Below are 20062 nucleotides of genomic sequence, written 5' to 3'. Positions count from 1 at the left end.
TTTAGTAAAGTTTTGAAGTGGGTGCATGATGATACGGAGGTAATTGTGGGTGGGAGGGAGTTCCATAATTTGGCTATGGTGCAAGAGAATAGTGCTTCACCAGCAGAGTTATTGGCTTTAGTGATCTGCAAGTGATTTTTGTTGCTGGATCTTAGTGGTCTGGTGGTGCGATAGGGTTGGAGTAGATTCTGGAGGGATGGGACATTTAGTGGATGGTTTACTAGTTTGTGGGCGAGTGAGAGTTGATACCATTGAAGGAGGTGAGGGAGTTCAAGCCAGCCCAGTTCAGCAAGTGAGAGACAGTGGTGACTACGGTAGGATGCCCCTGTGGCGAATTTGGCAATTTTGTTGTAACAGGTCTCTAGCTTGTTTAGATCGCATTGCCTTAGGTTGGTATATATTGGACAGGCATAAAGTACGGTGGAGATAAGGTGGGAATTTGCTACTGAAATCTTTGCTGCTTTGGTGAGAAATTGCTTATTTCTGTATAACGCTCCTAGTTTTCCTTCAGAAATGGATGCTAAGAAAAACACTGTCATTTTAGCAACTTTCTAAGTCTGTAAGAGCAATATTTAAAATCTGTCCCTATTTTTGGGCCTTTGTCCCCATTATTTTAGGCTTTGTACATATTTTTTGTGCTAAGAGGTTGAGAGGTATGTAATGTGGTAAATTACCAGCCAATACCCTTTGAAAAATGTTAGTTTAGCAAGCAAATTGTACAAATATTCTTATATGAATACCTCTAAATGATGTAATTGGCAACCCATTAGAAATACAGACAACAGAGACATTTAATATGGTTGCCGTGTTTTGAGCATGAGTAAGCAAAGTGAAAGGTGTGGAGGGAAGGAATGAAAATTACATAAAAATAGCATCTGATCTTAATATGAGTTAGTCACAGACAGAAAAATAACATATTCATTTAGTCCTGGTTGTCACTACTCGTATAATAAAAGTGATTAACCATGGGGAATAAATGTGGATTTCCCCGATTGCTGTCATCCTCCGTTTATCATTGACATTGCTTGTTATCTAATATCATTTTCTTGCTCTCTTTCTCTCTCTCTCTGTCTCTCTCTCTTTCTCTTGCTGTCTCTATCTCTCTCTGGATCTCTATCTGCCCAAATTGGTGCTTTTTTATTTTAAATATAACCATAGCAAAACTTCCTGCACACTGCCATATCCTCGGGAACCACAGAGTTTTTCTTATAAATAGAAACAGAAACAAGACATGCAGTATTTGCATTACAGAACATTTTGAAGAATATTTTAGTAAACTGCAAATCAGTATATCATCAGAGAAGACAAGATGATGAAGATGATTACATTATTGGTTGTGGCTCTTATGATAGCTATATACTGTTCAGAGACTCTTGCAGCTCCAGGTAAGCACTAAAAATACTTCTTTCTCCTGCACTACAAAAAAATTTTTTACAAGGCTGTATTTCCTGAGTAGTGTTTATTGACTTGGTATGTGAATTTGTTGTAGTTCATCAAAAAAAAAAACAAATTTAGTCTTATAGATATTGAAAAAACATTTCAGTCAGTCCCCTTTAACATAGTAACTCTATTTTTCTGACAGCAGCTTTTGAAAGATAATAATCTTCGAGTTTGATCCACACTCCTGAGAGGCACTTGTATAAAGGGGTATTCATTGAAAAGAAGTTGGGTCTTAACAGTTAAAGCTGATCTGAGCTGATGACGCTGGTTGTAAATACAAGTCATACTCTTAGAGATCAAGCACATAAAACTGATGCTTTGATTTGTAAAATCAATCCAAGAGGTAGTCTTTCTCCCTTTATTTCCTGCTCCATTTTCCTTGACCAGATCTGAAAATGTTGGGATTGTTTCAAACATATATCTCAAAAATCATTTTGTTAGCTCTTTATAAGAATATTGCTATCTGCAACATTTTCTTCTTTTTATGCCATATGAACAATTATGTTTTAGTAGCCAAGAACATTTAGTTCTGTATGCAAGATCTGAGCTTCCTTGAAACAGAACCAGGTGTAGGTGCATAGCTTTTTGGTACATCAGAAAAAGCTGCCACAGTATGATAGTAATTTTCTGTATATCCATTCACTTTTTCCTTCTACTCACTGCATTGCTACACTTTGATGAACATTACTTTCTTTATAGGTTTCTTTTTATTTTCTCTGCCTTTACACATTATTGCACTGTTTTCCTACTTTTAATCAAGTTCATTTGCATTTTATTTCAAAAGACACAATTTATTTTAATTATTTGTTTATTTGAAAGAATGATATAACTAGAAGAGGTCTATCACTGAAATGAAATTGGCTACACATTAAAAAAATGAGAAGAAACACATCAAAGAGTGGCGAATGGCTGGGTCACTCTCTCTAATGCCAACAAGTACAGAAGATAACCTGATTCACTAAGATGTAAAAGAAACAGAAACAACATTCCTCTTAAGAAAGGGAATGACTGTAGATGTAGTTTGATTTGTTGACAGAGATTATATAATCTGTGCATTATGTGGTTGAGGAAGGCTGTATGCTACAAGCTAAATTGGTGCCCTTACCTTTGTAAACCATGTGTGTCCCTGTGTGTGTGTGTGTGTGTGTGTGTGTGTGTGTGTGTGTGTGTGTGTGTGTGTGTGTGTGTGTGTGTGTGTGAAGTTTATAGGAGAAGAGTGATTTTCAAGATTCACTCTTCTCCAGGAGTTTTGATCTTTTATTTTTTCATTGTGTTTGCCTCCTTTTGTTTACTGGTAAAATCTGTCTGGTTTGGGGATCCCTTTTCAGTGGTGGCTTGGGGAAAGAAGCTTTTAAAAAAAGTTATAGTCAGTATACAGCTGAACTAATATATATACAAATACACCATATTTAACTGAGCACATATATATATATAGGATACATAGACATACAGAATTTTGAACTGGAATTGATGTCTTTAAATAATTAAGAAAGCGGTTCTGGGCAAACCACCCCTATCACATGTAGCCTATCTGACAAGATTCTTTTATTATACAGCATGCATGTTTTTTACTTTAAATAGCCTTTTATTGCATATTTTTCTCATCTAGTAGATTTTGCTCTGAAATGCTACTTGTAAGGGTTTACTGGAAGGGCTAAAATAACCTATCATTATTCAATGATTTAAAAACTGAAACACCTACATATGAGCTGTCTAATATATGAACTAAGGGGTCTAGGTGAAAACAGCCTAATTCAGATTAGTTTCTGTTGACTAGGAGCATACTTCTGTGTCTGTGCTGTTTAGCCCACATATACCAAAAATACCACTGCATTAATTATTGCTTTTTATGCATGTGAATCAGCAGACAACTTTTCATTAACACTATACTGATTGGCAACAATGATGCGATCAGCTTACAAATATAATGAAATCGACTCAGTGGATAATTGTGCATGAACAGATTACATTTTAATATGCATAAATGTTAAGTTATTACTGGGCAACAACCATGTATAGCAAACAATTGTAATGTCATAGATGCAAGTATAATACAGCAAGTTACCAGTAAGATACAGCTTGAGTATAGCAGTAAACCAGCACCTCACCTTTAGATTTTGTATCATACAAGGGCATGTTGACTGCTGGAATATACACAGTCACGTCAACTTTAGATCTTATACTAGGGCATATTTACATCTGGAATGTGTACTACACAAACACATCTAAAAGCATTTTACTTCTATTCACTTTTAGTAGTGTCTCTTCTTACAAATGCAGTAGCAGTAGTATAAAATGTCGTTAACAGTGTAGCTCATAATAAACAATCACTACCATGCTATTTATTAAAGCTTCTCTGCATAGGATGACTTTGTGCATGCCACTAATAAGCTATGTATGCTCTTGTTTAATTGCCATGTGTAATTTCCTTGAATATACTTACTAGTTTCCCTCGTGTTCAGAGAATTTAAATATGGACCAGGACACCCCAAGTTGTGCTCCATCCATTGTCACCACTATTACTGCAGCAGTCATGACCAAGCTCTACTGTACATGAGATATGTATTCTGACAAAGGATGGTCACTTTTAGAAAAGTTCCTGCATTTTCTGAAGGGCAATAAGCCTTCTGTAAGGTCAGGTAGCAGAGAACTTGCCCATTGGTATGCAGAGTCACAGTAATATGTGCATGTCCTTCTTCCATATCAAGAGCACTAGTTTAGAGGTTCATAGGTATGTACTAGCCTAATGGCTCTGGAGCCTTTACAAGCCTAGCCCATAGAAGTGCTCTGGCATTGTGTCACCCAACATTAGTTCCCAGTGTCTCTATCAAGTAGAGTCACATGAGTGATCCCCAGGGTGAACTTTCTATTTCCATCCACTCATCAAGATTTCTCTTGAAGAGGGCCAGTGAGGTGCTCTGCTTGACATGTATGGGAAGTCTATTCCAGAGCATGGGCAGTCCCTGGGTTATGAACCTGTCCCTCCGGCATGTTCTGTTGATTGTGGTAATAAGGTTGAGGTCTCTGGAGTGTGTGGTGTGGAGGGATTGGGATTTCTTTAGATGTAGCATTTCTAACAGATGGGTCAGACATGGCTTTGTAAGTCAAGCAGAGATCACCTCTTAGTAGATGATATGAGATAAAGAATAGCTGGGGGGTTTTGAGTCTGTCCATGTAGGATATGTTTAAGGCCTAGGATCCTCTTTGTTAGTACTTTTGTGGCCTTTACAGCTGTTACATGTGTCTAGTGAGGTATATGCCAAATGGGGCACTATACTCAATGACTGGCCTAATGAGGAAAGAATAGAGAGAGATGATGATCTCTTTCTTCCTTGATGCAAAACCCTTGGTAATGAGATGTGCCACATAGAAGGACTTTCTGACCACAGTGGCAATGTGGTGGTTGAAGGAGAAGTTGCTCTCAAACTGTGTCCCCATATCTCTTATAATGCCTTCAGTGTTCAGTGCACTCCCATCGATGTGGTAATTAGTGGGAACTGAGTTTTTCCCAAAGGAGATGATGATGCATTTTTGGCATTAAGCTTAAGGCCATGGTTTCAACAGCAGTCACTGGTCTCAGTGTGGCCTTTCTGTAGGATATCTACATCACTTGGGGAGTTAATAATGACTCCCAGCTTGCAGTCATCTGCGAACTTGGTCCGCCAGAAGCCCTCCATGTTGGCCTGGACTTTTGAGAAGTAGATGTCAAACAGGAGAGGACCCAGGACTGATCCCTGTGGTACTCCACTTGTGATTGTTCAGCAGTCTGAGTTGGAGTCCACTACTTACACAATGTAGGTTCTGTCTGTGAGCCAGTTTGCAACCCACCTAGTGATATAAGGGTTGATGCCTAGTTTGGTAAGTTTATCAATAATTCCTGAGTGGGAAATGGTATCAAAGGCCTTGGCCAGATTGAGGTAGGCTGTATGAACTGCCTTTCCCTCATCCCACAGCTCTGGTAACTGACTCAAAGAAGTCAACCAGGTTGAACAGGCATGATCTACCTTTCATAAAACCAAATTGCATGGGATCTAGAGTTTAGAGATTCCATATATCCTTATTAAATAGGTCCATGATGATGGGCTCCATAGCCTTACATATCAGCCTCATCAGGCTAATGGTTCGATAATTCCCAGGGGCTGTAGTCGCTCCCCCTTTATGAAGAGGGATGACTGTAGCAGTGCGCCATTTGGTAGGGGCAAAGCCTGAGGTGAAGCTGTGATTGAACAGGGCACATATATGTGGTGCCAGTTCACTTTGTAGTTCATGTAGAACACATCCCGGGATATTGTCGGGTCCCATGGAAGCTGTATTCTTGGCCTTGGACAATGCAGCTTTAACCTGTGCTGCAGTAATGCTGGGTGCCTGGCATTCCTCCGGTGTTGTGATTTGTCCTTTGGGGGGGGGGTAAAGTTGGCACTGAATCTGTCGGCCAGTATGTTCACAATATCTGTTGACTCAGTATAGGAGGTACCATTGTGCAGTAACTCAGAGCAAACCTGGGTATTACCATGGAGATTCTTGATATAACTATAGAAGGCTCTGTGGTTGTTTTCAGTATCTGCTGCAATTCTGCCTTCATAGCTGGCTTTAGGGGTCTATATTAGAACATCGAAGTTTCAAAACTTTGAATGTTCTAATATGGAACCCTATTCAGTGAAAGCTGAAAACATCGAACATACAGTACAGCAAATTTTTTCCTAGAGAAAAAATTTGATGTTCCAAAACACATACACACAACACAAGCACACCAAACAAACAGCAATCCACATACATACACCTAAAATCTTACACCTAACCCTACACTAAACTATACACACACCACTAACTATCCACTTACCTTAACCCAAACCCTAACCCTAAGGTCCGTCACTATCACACACTCACCTCACCCGCGCCCTAACCCTAACTCAACTACCCCGCCCTAACCCTCACATCCACACAATCGCACACATACCTAACCTGCACCCTAACCCAAACCTGCACTCAATCGCACACTTACCTGAACCCGACCCGTAACTTTCCACCACAGCGCTGAAATTACCGAAGCAACAGAAACAGGTAACCGAATTCTTTCCCTAGGAAAAAATTTGTTTTTTGTTGCTTCGATATTTTCAGCTTTCGCTGAATAGGGTTCAATATTAGAACATTTGAAGTTTTGAAACTTAGATGTTCTAATACAGACCCGGCTTTAGAGGTTTTGATGAGGGATCTCATCTTTTTGTTGAGGATAATAGGAGAGTTTTTCCAGTCTTGGGACTTCACCTTTTTCTGCAACAGTTTCTTCCTTTTGTTGTAGAGTTTATTAATGGCAGGGGACCACCAGATTGCTTCCTTTTTTTGGAGGAGAACGTCTTGGTTCTGTTGGGTATGGTTAGTTGCATCCATTTATGTATGTGTTCGTACAGTGCATTGGTGTATGATTCGGCAGTCATGCATCTAGTTTCCATTGACATGAGTGCCGTGAAGTTAGCCACCTCTGTTTTTAAGAGCCCAGAGTCAGCTTTGGAGAAGTTTTATATGGTGTTTTCCTTTGCGGGGCATGTGGGTGAGATGTGGATTTCCATGGTGATTAGTTAGTGGTTGGATCTAACCAGGGAGGAATTGACTATTGGTGTAGAGCAATGGTTGCCAATATTAGTAATAACTAGATTAAGAATGTTGCTTCTTCTAGTGGGGTTAAGAATGAGCTGGTCCAGGGCATTGGAATTGATGAATTCCAGGAAGCGTTGGGCTAGTGTACTGGTGCATGAGTAGTTTTCCCAGTTGATGGAGAGATAGTTGAAGTCAGCTAGTATGAGAGTGTTGGGATGGACCCTAATAGTTTCCAGGGTCAGTGGACACTGACTTCAAACCATGGATATATGAATGACATGAAGCAAATCTTAAAACAAAGGCTATGATACCCAGACAATACTAGTTTGTGTTCAGGAAGGCAGACCCTAAATATTAAGGTGTACTGCACTGCTATTCACATTGAGGGCGAAAGGGAAAAGGTGGTCTGCTCTGCCATGACTGTTAGAGACTAGGTACAAACATATAGTTTGAAGAAAGAGGATTGAAGGGCCTTTCTTATCTTACTTCCACACCTCAAATGAAGAGCACATGAAATCTCAGACCTCCAGCTATCATAAGGTCAGAAATGGCAAACTGACATGAACAGGCAATGCAATAAGTCCCCTGCCATTAGTGGGGAGGGTTGTGAAGCATTTATAAAGAATAAAAAGAACAGTGAAAGTGATATCGGATGAATTACCTCATTCACTTAAATGTCCACAGTATCTATGCAGAGCTGCTTTGGGTGAAAATAACATGTTTTAATGCATCTTTTTTATAGCATCTCTTGATTCTCCAACTGAGTGCTGCTTCATGCATACCAATAAACATCTTCCCAGAAACCTCATAGCTGACTACAAGAACACAAGCAGAAAATGTCCATTGCCAGCTATCATGTAAGTATTTATTCCTGGTATGACAGGTATGTGGTACTGTCAATATATTCTGTACAAATATAAAGGACATTTGTCATCAGTGTAGAATAGGCAACAGTAGTTAAAATATGGATTTGTGAAACAGGAGTGCTCCTTGTGAAAACAACCAAGGAAAAGCAGTAATATGTATCAGCTACAAATTGTATTTTTTTAGCTTCATACAGAGAAATATAACCTTTTTATGTCTTAATGTGCAATCTTATTTGAAACAAAAACAGTTTTGCACTTTTTACTGTTTTGAAGTATTCCTGTCAAGGCTGGATGATTACATAAAATGAAAAGCACCACCAGTTCCTATTTGTTTTTCCCCCTTCCTCGTCTTGTTGATGCAAATGCTGAGCACCCTATCTTGTGGACATTTTCACCAAATAATAAGCCACTTCTGTTAGTAGTTCAAACAACTTAAATGATTTAAAAGCTTTAATAAGTAACCTGGTCTCCGAGAGACAAAGGCAGTAGATAAAGCAGCCTGTATTCATTAATACCTTTGAAACAAATTTGCCGCACAGTATACCATGACGTTCATTGTGTAACGAGAATTCAAAACCAACTCATGCCGAATGCTAATTATATGTAATTTTACAGAACTCTGAAACATAATATATCAACTAGAATTAACCTTTGATTACTCAAGATACTACAACCTTACAAATGATTTGGATTTTGCCTTCCATCAAACACTTTTATTCAAAGAGGCAGCCAGTGATACTGGCAATAAATGCCCTTCTGAGTGTCATCATGTCTTTCAGAAAGTACTCCTGAAAGTGTACTGTGCAACAATGAAATGCTTCCAGCTTCTGTCTTGTCCTTCCCTATATATTTATGTATAAGTTGCCTCAGGTACCACTAATAGAACAGCATTGTGATATAACCATGACTGCAGCAGTGTGGTATCTGGCTCTAATTAGTCAGAATAATTGCAGAATTAGCTTGTCTGTCATTATTCCTGCTGGGAATGTCACTCAGTTATGCAAAATTCCTTTTTCATCCATGTGGGCCATAACAGTCCCAAGCATAGCAAGGTAGCTCTTTGTTAACCAGCATCTCAGGATAGTAAAGGAAGAAAGACTTAGAGGTCCCTGTTAATTCAAAACTCACATGCTTCATCCAAATCCTAGCAGCAGCAGGGTAGCAGATTTAGCAGCAAGCCAAATTGCTAAGGTAGGCTTATATAAACTAATTAATCATGCACATCTATTGGACACCTGTCAGGTAACCCTGTCAGAAGTGCATAAATAGATGAACACAACTGACTCAAAGATAAAAAGAATATGGCTAGAACAAAAAAATACCAAAAAGATTTATCATTCAGCCAAATATCCGAGCACTCACAGACATACAACACACAAACCACAATTCTCTGTACATCAGAAAATACCACCTCTGTTCATTTTCATTCCCAAAGGAAAAAGCCCTTCCATATCATCCCAAACTAAGGATCTGATCTATATACAGACTATCCTTTGCACTCTCTTACCTGAGATAAACATCAGCAGATGTACATATATTGGTACTTAGACAATATAATCAGATGCCCAAATGAATCATTTGGTAAGAAAAAGTTCAAAAGCATCTAGTTCTGGTTTGAAAGACTATCAAATTATGCATTAGGTGTTTGAAGTTTCCTGTTGGAAAGAACCCCCATACATCTACTAAGATCTGTGCAGCTACTGAGACATGGTTTAAAGTAGCACATAGTACCCCGGCAGTGCAAGGTTTCAGTGCCTTTCACACTTTTAGACCACAGACAGAGACTAAAGGTGGAGGTGTCTTGACATACATCAATAACAAGCATACCTCTAGGTTGGTCAAACAGGATGATGCACTGGTGGCTCTCCACTTGCAAGCCACCACAGATAAAACCCATACCATATCCTAGCCAACTGCAGGTCACCAACTATGTCTCATGAAACTCATAGCACATACTTAAACCTATTGGAGACACTCACCATTCAACCTAACAACTTATTTATGGAGGACTTTATCCTTCTGTAGACTAGAAATCCAACATGGCCCAAATCTGCAGACACAGAGATTCCTAGAATTTGTAAATACAAACACCATTAACCAGTTTGTGCATACATTCAACAGATGTTCCAATATACTGGACCTCCTTCTCTCAGACAATGAAGAATACTGCATCACCTCCAGTATCATGTCCTCCTTGGTAAGGTGTGAGCATAAAGCTGTCTCCTTCGAAATCAAAGTCAGCTCAGTATCCCCGGTAAATCCAGTAACAGTTTGGAACTATTCCAAGGAAAAAAAATGTTATTAAGTGATAGCTTATCAAAATTCAATGCCCTACAAATCCAGAAAACACAGCAGCCTATGCGGAATTGTTCACAGATACTCTGTACAACCATATCAGTGGCTGGATAGAGGCTGTTGTACCTACCAGAAGTAAGCCCAAAACTAACTACAAAAACAAACCATCTTGGTGGCATCCCAAATTAAACAGGTTATACAACAAAAGTAAAAATAAAATCATGGCTAAAATCAGGAATCAAAATAAACAGCCAGCTAAGAGGGCTAATTAAGTCTAATAAATTCAATTTTGAGATCAAGATAGCCTCCAAGGCAAAACCAACCACATGGCCTTCTTCAGCTATATCAGAAACCTCAAAAGTAGCACACAGCAGTGTGCTGAACTGGGGTTAATGGTGCCACATTCACTGAGCCAGGAGATAATAGTGAATCTGCTGGCTGACAAATTCATTTCCAACTTTACCCCTCCCCCCAATCACCCAAGCCACCTCCCAAGAAATGCCTTCAAACATAAACCATCCAACTATAAATAGATAGCATGCCCTGGCTGAGCTCGCTAAGGCCAAGAAAACAGCCCAGTGGGCACTGATAATATTCCAGGATGCCTCCTGAATAGTACAAAACATGACCTATCAGGGCCACAGGAGTTACTATTTAACTATAGTCTTAAAAGAGGCTTCATGCCACAAGAATGGAGAACCACAACAGTTATCCCTCTTCATAACGATAGAACATCAACAAATCCTGGAAACTACAAACCCATTAGACTGAATAGTCTTATATTCAAAGCCATGGAAAGAATTATCATGAAAATGATCAGCAAAGAGATAGGAGACCTTCGGACTCTGTATCCATCCCAGTATGGCTTTTTCAAAGGACGTTCATGCCTACTGAATCTGGTGGACTTCTTTGAGAAGGTCACCAAGGCAATGGATGAGGGTAAAACAAGGGCATACTACCTACCATGACCTGGTTATAGTACTTGATACAATACCCCACTCTGGCATTGTTAACAAACGTATTGAATTAGGCATAACCCCCCCCCCCCCCATATAGCATGCTGGATAGCCAGTTGGCTCACATATAGGATCCAGGAAGTTAGGATTGCTGAGACCACCTCTTCAAAGAGGCCAGTCACCAGTGGAGTCCCTCAAAGCTCTGTGCTGGGCCCAGTCCTCTTTATTATCTACTTCTCAGAAGTCAAGGCTCATGTCAAAGGCCTATGATTGAGTAAGTTTGCAGATGATTGCAAACTGGGAGCAATCATAGAATCTGTCCAAGACACTAACATCTTACAAGAGGGTGTAACAGACAAATGACTAGTGCCAAAGCCATGGCTTACAACTCAGTGCAAAGAAATACATTACAGTACCTTTTGGGAAGTCATCCACCCCAGGAAACTAAGTCATCAGTAAAATGTCCACAAGAGTTGACCCACTAGGAACACATATAGACAGTAAACTGGCCTTAACCAACATGTGTCCAAGGTAGTAAGGATATTCTTCTGTGTTGCTAAGACATACTTCAGGAGCAAAATTATTAAGACAGTCCCTTAAGAATAGTGCTTTATCCATGGCTTTAGTTGTTTGAAAATCAAATCTAAACGTAAATCAATAAAGTATGGACCAGACAGCATTCAGATGTATTGTTTAATAATCATCACAATAACATATACATAAAATGTCACTTTAAGAGGATCTTTTAGAAACAATCAAAAGAGAAGATTAGCAGACCTATTATTGGATTAGTCACAAACATAAAGTTAGAATTTAAATAATTGGAGCATATATGATATGTAGTCTAGGACTCCATTAGGCCACCCGGACAACAACTGTCAGCATGATTCATGGTCAGTTTTACAATAAAGAATTGAGGATTTTGTGCCATCCTGCATACTTTTGATTAATAATCTGCTAATAATCAGTCAAAATCTAATGTAAGAGACCAAATAAATCTCTGTTTGTTCAGTGTTCTGCTGGAATTGATCTTATTAGGCCCACATCACCTCCAGATTCATTTCAAACTTCTCTAATGCTGGCAATATTGAGGCATAATTTACAATTGTACTAATTTATCAAGGACATATCTCTTTGTGTTTAAATGAGGCATTTTGAGATTTACACGAAGTGATTCTTTTGCTATTATTTCCTTGCATTGTCACCAGTAAATAGCTAAAAGCCTCTGAGAGAGTGAAGAGTTTGGTACTTTTTCAGCTTCAGGTCTTTGAAATGTCCCATTTGTTTTCTTGCCTCCTTTGTAACAATACCATGATGGAACAGAATCTGGTAGTATCTGGGATGCTCTTCTTCATCTATGTTTTTAATTTGTCCACCTGGTAAGCCAATCAGGCTAAGGGTATTTTTCAGTGCAAGCATTTGACACTAACTATAACAGAAATGTTGCTTCATACATGGGGTGTTTGACATGCTGCTGCAAAGCATGAATTGCTTGCAATCCTGTTGCCACCACCTGGGACTAATTTTGGGAGGGAATCATGCCATGAAAATGCTACAGTGTTTTAAATCTGCACCTTCATTTTGCAGAGAGTGCGGTATTTGAAAACTGCATAAATAAATCTGTTTCACTTAATTTGTTTATTCATTTATTCACCATATAAAATTCACTAGGCACAAATACAACTTTAAAGAAACCCCTGGGAATCCAACCAAGGACTCCAGGGTTAATCTTATTGCCAACTGTAATGACAGACTTTAAAACTTTATAGAATGCATACTTCTCACAAGACTTCAGCAATTACATTTATTAAAGTCAGGAAGCTAGTTTTATATGCTTTTATTTCACTATGGCATGATCTTGTTTTTACTTCTACATACCTTACTGAGTCTGAGGACCATACCTCTCAACCTCTTAGAGAAAGAAATCTCGACAAAGCATAAATAATGTGGGGACAAAGGGCCCAAAATAGGGACAATTTTTAAATATTGCTCTTACAAACTTGGAAAGCAGATAGAATAGCAGGTTTTGCATTAGCATGAATTTTCTGAAGGGTATGAAGTCTGAAACACAAACACCTGTCATTATTTTCTGACTTAATTCTTCCATGATTTGCTAGAAAATCTCAATTTTATAAAAAACAGAGCAAAAATATGAGGCAAACATCTGGAAATTATGTGAAAATCTGCACAGTTGAGAGGTATGCTGAGGAGGCAAAGCACATCAGAAGAGAAAATTGCCTGTCTTGAATTGTACCTTTGTATAAATAATTTTTCCTTTAGTGATGATGTGATACAAAGCGTATTCTGTGCAGCAGGTGCCACAGGTAACTATGTACAAACCCTAAAGGCTTTCCTTTTTTACCACAGACAGTATTTTTCAGATTTGGGATAACATTAGTATTTCCTACAAAATATTGCTTTAATGACTTCATTTGAGTTTTCATCATCAAATCCATGCCACAATCTTTGTCCATGTTTTAACTCTTCATTTATTGCTTGCATGGGCTCATAGGCTTCCTCATAAACATCACTCATTTCTTTTGAATTTGTCAGGTTCACTTGTCTCTTTCACACCAGCAAAGGTGTGATTTCATTTTCATTAGCTCTTCCCATTTTTGTACGCTTGTGCCTTCCCATGACACACTAAAGGAGGAGTGGCAAACCCTCTGGTGCTCTACAAAGGCTGCAGCTTAGTTAGAATCTTGTATAAGAACATCTGTCAGATGGTTATTTAGCTAAATGGATCCTAAGCCCAGAATTTGGCTTATACATTCATGTATAATGTGACAGTCCCCTATTCCAGGCCAGTAATCAAGTAGCCTTAATCCTCACCACTGACACCGGTGAGGGATGGACACTAGGAACAAAGATGGATACACACAGTATTTTCAGATGCAGCTCTCTCCACCAAGCATAATTTCCCTTAACAGCACGCAGGGAGTACACTCCAGACCTGGGGCTGGATTTTCTCTCTCTTCTCTCTCTCTCTCTCCAGGCACCAAACAAGACTCCACACTGACCACTTTGGAGCTCTCGTCCCTGTTCCAAGGAGCTGACACACACACTTGGATATTTGATTTTCACACACACAGATGCCTGGGAATGGCTGGCACAGATTTACCAGCTGTGCCCCCTCTGGCCAGACTCTAAGGTAATTATGTTGCCACTAGGCAGCTACTTTAAGGCTCTTACAAGACTATCCAATTATACTGAGTAAAATGAATACTAATACAAATGGTAGAGTATGACCAAAGCAGCAAGGCTTTCAGGAACAGCCACAGTGTCACTAAAATAAGCATACATACTCTTAAGATGGTAAAAGTATTCTCTAAAAGACCAGCCATAATGAAAGGTATAGAAATATTTAATAATAAACAATAAAATGGAAAAAATGAAAATACTGAATATCTAGTCACAATAACCACCAGAGTTTGAATCACAGGAGATATACAAAAGAACACAGCTGCATATATTCACACAGATGCAGAAAAACAATACTTAACTAATCTCGCTATATTTTCCTGACTGATTAAAGAATGACTGTTCCATAGTTAAATTACTTACTACAGCAAGGCAAGATGATGTGTATTGTTGCTTACTCTACAGCAAGGCAAGATGAGGTGTGAGGTTGTGTGAGATATCTATGTGAGATTTATCCTGTCAGGTTCTGAAGAACAAAGAGCTGCTGTGAGAATTCCATCATATCTCTCACTAATCAAAAAATTATTTAATTGCTGCTTATAGAATGACATCATATCTGTTCACCTTACTCTGGTACAATACATGTCCCGAGCTTTGCTTAGATATGTTGCAGCATCCGAAAGCTATAAAACAATTTCAAAAAATTCCACCCTTCCAAGGTAGCAATTAGTTCACCCCAAGGACAATACAGTAAAATTCCTAGCCCTGGTTTTCCTAGACATTTTTTGTCTCTGGGTGCAATCAGACCTGAAAAATAAAATCTTTACAGGCTAAACCAACCCATTTAATTTTCAACCTATTTTTCAAAATTAGCTAGACTGAGATTAACCTCTTCCCTTTCTGAATTCTCTGTTAAAAAAATATACATTTAATCAGTTATAATAATACTGTCTGACATGCATGTATATCTATTTCCCATCCAGTAGGACCCATTGTTGATGCATGTTTAACACAAGCAACCTAACAAACACATTTGTAACACAAGCATCTGTACAAATCAGTGTAATAGTCAAATGACATAAAATTCTTTACAACACTCCAGCTAGCTATGCTGGCATATGTTACACATACACTACCCTACTCTTCATGGCACAGATGGCACTACCTCATATAATTACATATAAATTGTACTTTATCAACATAGGAGTACGGCTTACCAGGTCATAGAGTAGGTTTTGATGTCCACCCCTCACCATGCTGGAATACATAGCCATCTGTAAAGTGGCAATCATTTAAACAGCAACATTTTTGTTGTACATAGACACATGAAAAGCTAAGGTGATGCAGTAGAATTATTCAGAAATTGTTTTTTTAAATATTATGCCAGAAAAGGGCAAGATTTGCCACAAAAGTATGACACACAGGCAGTCTGACTTCACAATATGTAAGTATTCTTGAGCAACAAAAAGGATATCACTCCTCCTCCTCCTGTTATTAAAGATCTTACCCTGCAGGTGATTAATGACCAATTGATTGGGATCTAACTGCCTGAATACACTAGACAAAATCAGCCTTTGTTGCACATTGAAGTGTTGTTCTTAAACACAACAAGACTGCTGTTTGGGCAAGAACACTGTATAGTTTAATAAGGCATTTCTCCTTTTCCCCACAATTGTCTGATAGCTGTCTGTAGGTGTGTAGGGGATTGCTCTGTACATGAGAAAAGTAGCAGGGCTTGTCTGCCCACTGTAAAAATGTTTACTACAACGAAAGCAGAAGTGTGTTATTAAATGCTTAATATAATATTATGAGATGGGTTATAGGGGAAATTTGTCTTCAATCAGTTGTGTTTGAGGAACAATTTTACCAACAAACATGCACTGATCATTCATAGGAGAAGCTATTAAAGGATATAAGAGCAAGTTGATACACCTCATCAATGAGAGAGTTGTGTGGGCAGCAGTGGTGCTTTGTTCTTGTGAATCAGGCTGTGGGCAGCAGTGGTGTTCTGTTCTTGTGAGTCAGGCTGCAGGCAGTGGTGGTGTTTTGTTCTTGTGAGTTAAGCTGTGAGCAGCGGTGGTGCTTTGTTCTTGTGAGTCAGACTGTAGGCAGCGGTGGTGTTTTGTTCTTGTGAGTCAGGCTGTGGGCAGCAGTGGTGTTTTTATCTTGTGAGTTAGGCCATCCACTATCTGAATATTAGCTGCCTTCTAATTATATCTTGAGGAGGATCCACAACCTTTCTAATTCACCAAAATCAAGATGCTGTGACATGAGTAACTTAAAGCATTCCAGGCAAACAAGCATATCTTAAGTAAACCATTACATTACAAGTAAAGCAGACAAGTCAAATGAGACATAACTTCCATTGTAAATGAAAAAGCCAGAGTAAGCTAACATGCACCTGCTAAATAAAAATGTAGTTTAGTCAAGATTTGCCACACAAGTAAGACAGATAGGCAGTCAGACTACATGAATACATCTAACAGAAATGGCCTGAGTCTTCAAAACAGCTTGGTTACGGTTTTCCACATAAACAGAACATCTTAAACATGTTATGTATGTCAAAAAAAAAAAATCTGTCAAGTGATCTATGGTACCTAAGCTGAATAGCTGAGGTCATGAATGTTACCAGATAAGCTGAACAACTGAGCTCAAGTATGTTACTAGATCTTGTGTTAATAAAAGGAATTGTATGTGGTCTGAGATCATTGTTTTTTTATTTTATTTTTTACCATACATTTAAAAAGCAAGTATTACATATATGGCTATGCTTCTGTAGAAATGTGCTAATCCTGTTTTATCTTAACAGACTAGTGACACAAAAAGGCAACGAGGTATGTGCGGATCCAGAGGAAAAATGGGTTCAAACTGCGATGAAAGCCTTAGATGAGAAGAAAGCAGTGCAAAAAAAAAGGAAAACTGCAACAACATAACTTCATAAATAATGGAGAAAGCCGACTCATTGAAAAACAAAAACTTTGTGCTTCAAAGTGCTTTATGCTAGGAATGCCATTATATTATTATAGTGTTGTCTGTCAAAGGATTCAAACCTTGAGCTCAACAAAACTTTCCTTTTAATATGCATCATTCTCATCATAATAAAAATACACTGGCATGGGATGCTTGAGCAAAAGTGACTTTCAAATTATCCCTCTTCTTATATGGTTACATGGAAGAAGTTTGCTTCCCAAGATGTTAGACCTACTCTGCTTGCATGAAGATACGTCTGCTGTGTTTTTGACAACATTGTGGCAGCCTTCTTGTTTAGTGACCCAGTGTGTTACACCCAGTTTTAGTTCGAATGACATACATTAAAATGCAGCACAGTCTGATATCAAGTAATTCTGTACCATCCATTTTTGTTGCATTTTACTCAAACCCACTCCTGAAATGACTACAGAAACTATTCACATATAAGAATAACTCAACATGATTTTTTATTCTTTTCAGAAAATTCTTGTTAACTGAAAGACTAATGAGAAATTACTTCACTTAAACCATTGCATACTACAGAACATGTTTGTGGTTGTCAGTGTACCCATGATGTTTTATTAATTTCTTATCAACCAGACAGCCGCCACACATATAGCTAATAGGGGTTTAGCCAATTCCAACACGTTCAAAAGAAGGATGAAATTGTAATAAGGGTAATAGTGAAAAAGTCAAAAACATGCAGTCTTGTCCCACTGTTTAGTACCTCCCTCTTCTCATCTGACAACTAGTATGTTCTTATGCCACTCTGTACTCCAACCATGTGTGTGTGTTGTATTTTACCAGATTTTCATGCATCTTTCATGAGTTCTCTGCTTTCCTTATTTTATATTGGGTTTTTTTTTATATTTTTCTATCATATTTATATTATCCAAGTTTTTACAATTTATATATAGTTTGATATGCCAATGTGAGTAAATGCAGTCACTTTAATCAGCTGTATACGAAATGCAGTTTTATGACATGGATAGGGCAGCTAGTAATAACAGTAAAAAATACCATTTGGATGTTTTCATAAATAAACTTTTTTTTTAAGCCAGAAAGCCTCCGTCATTTTCTTTTTTGTTTTGGGGGATGAGTGTATGTATCTGGTGCTGCCAAGTGCTATGAAATGGGAGTATTTTTTGTCCTGTTTGGGATCAAACTTCAGAATCTCCTCTGGTTTCAGCTATCATAAGGGAGACAACATGAATGCTTATATTTCCCAGCATCCTAAAAGTAGAAGCAGACAATATTTTCTTTGTACTTTGCATATCTATTACATAACACTCATTGATATATCAGAATGTCTTAATACATGAATCTGCCATCTTTATTCTTGTGTAGTAGTTATGGTCCTTTGAGAAACTAGTCCCACAACAAAAGAACTACAAACACATAACAGCAAGGTATGATTCAGTTTCCATAATACATATGACACAGAGGCATGTCCTCAAAAATGATGGTAATCTGATCAGACCTGGCTAAGGACGGAGAATGATAAACAGAATTAAGTGTTTCAAAATGTCATAAAAACCTTATGAGTTGTGTTTTATGTAATGTACTTCATTGAACCTGCCTATCTACATTATGTTACCTACAGTACCAGATTATCTGAGCTACTTTGTTGCTTATCTGCAGATGATGCATATCCTCAAAGCTATAGAATATCACTGTTAATGTTGTCTCCCTGCATAGATACTGAGTGTTTGTTTTTATATTTTTAGTTTATTTTTCTTTTATTTATGAGTTTAAAAATATATTTAAGCCATTAAGCAAATGTGCCTGCAGCAGTGTGAAGTAGTATAAGATGCATCTTATTAAAATGATACAACATGTAGTAAGATGCATTACTAAGATTATTTTTTTCTTTATTTTATTTATTTTACTGAGCAGATAAAATGACAGTGCCAAACTGTCCCTTTAAGAACCAAAACCTAATTGCATGTGCAAAAGACAGTCGAACAAGTGGAGTACCTCAGGGTTCAGTCCTGGGACTGGTCTTGTTTGGCATCTACTTCTATGAAGTACATGCCAACACTAAGGGACTCTGGCTAACAAACTTTGCAGATGACTACAAACTGGGGGCCATTATTGAATCCACAAATTATGTGGATATTCTACAAAAAGGCCTTACAGAAACAGATGCTTGGTGCCAGAGCCATGGGCTCAATCTCAATGCCAAGAAATGTATAGTTATCCCCTTTGGGTAAAAACATGTACCCATGAATTACCACATAGGTGGCAGTACACTAAACACCGAAAGTGTGATAAGAGACTTGGAGACACAGATGGACAGTGGTCTCACCTTCGCTAACCATATCGCCACAATAGTCAGGAAATCCTTGTTTGTGGCACACCTCATCACTAAGGGCTTTTCATCCAGAAAAAAGGAGGTCATTGTCCCACTGTACTCATCCCTCATTAGACCCATTATAGAATACAATGCCCCATTTGGTATGTACCTCTCAAGACATCTGAAACAACTGGAAAGGCCGCAGAAATACCTCAATAAAAGAATCACAGGCCTAAAGCAGATGCCCTATGCTGACCATCTAAAAAAACTCCACCTATACTCTGTCACATATCATCTACTCAGAGGTGATCTCTGCTTAACATACAAGGCCATGTCAAACCCAGAGCTGTTGGACATGCTACACTTAAAGAAATCCCAATCCCTCAGAGACACACATTCCAGGGTCTAAACCTTGTCATCACAATGAACAAAACATGTTGGAGGGATAGGTTCCTGACCCAGAGACTCCCCAGACACTGGAATAGACTGCCCACACATGTCAA

At 38.4% G+C, this 20062-nt stretch overlaps 1 protein-coding gene across 1 annotated transcript; it reads left to right on the top strand.

Moving 5' to 3' along the window:
• Positions 1 to 1102: 1102 nt before the first annotated feature.
• On the top strand, positions 1103 to 18327 carry LOC122796537 (C-C motif chemokine 4-like). Its single transcript, XM_044065097.1, has 3 exons — positions 1103 to 1385; positions 7778 to 7892; positions 17103 to 18327. Exons 1-3 carry the CDS (start codon positions 1310 to 1312, stop codon positions 17224 to 17226), a joined length of 315 nt encoding a protein of 104 aa, XP_043921032.1. The 5' UTR covers positions 1103 to 1309; the 3' UTR covers positions 17227 to 18327.
• Positions 18328 to 20062: the final 1735 nt, after the last annotated feature.

This window comes from Protopterus annectens, chromosome 3.part0 (genome assembly GCF_019279795.1).
Source record: "Protopterus annectens isolate FY-2018-M chromosome 3.part0, PAN1.0, whole genome shotgun sequence".
NCBI lineage: Eukaryota > Metazoa > Chordata > Ceratodontiformes > Protopteridae > Protopterus > Protopterus annectens.
Note: the sequence above shows the minus strand (reverse complement) of the source record. Positions and strands in the feature narration are given on the sequence as shown.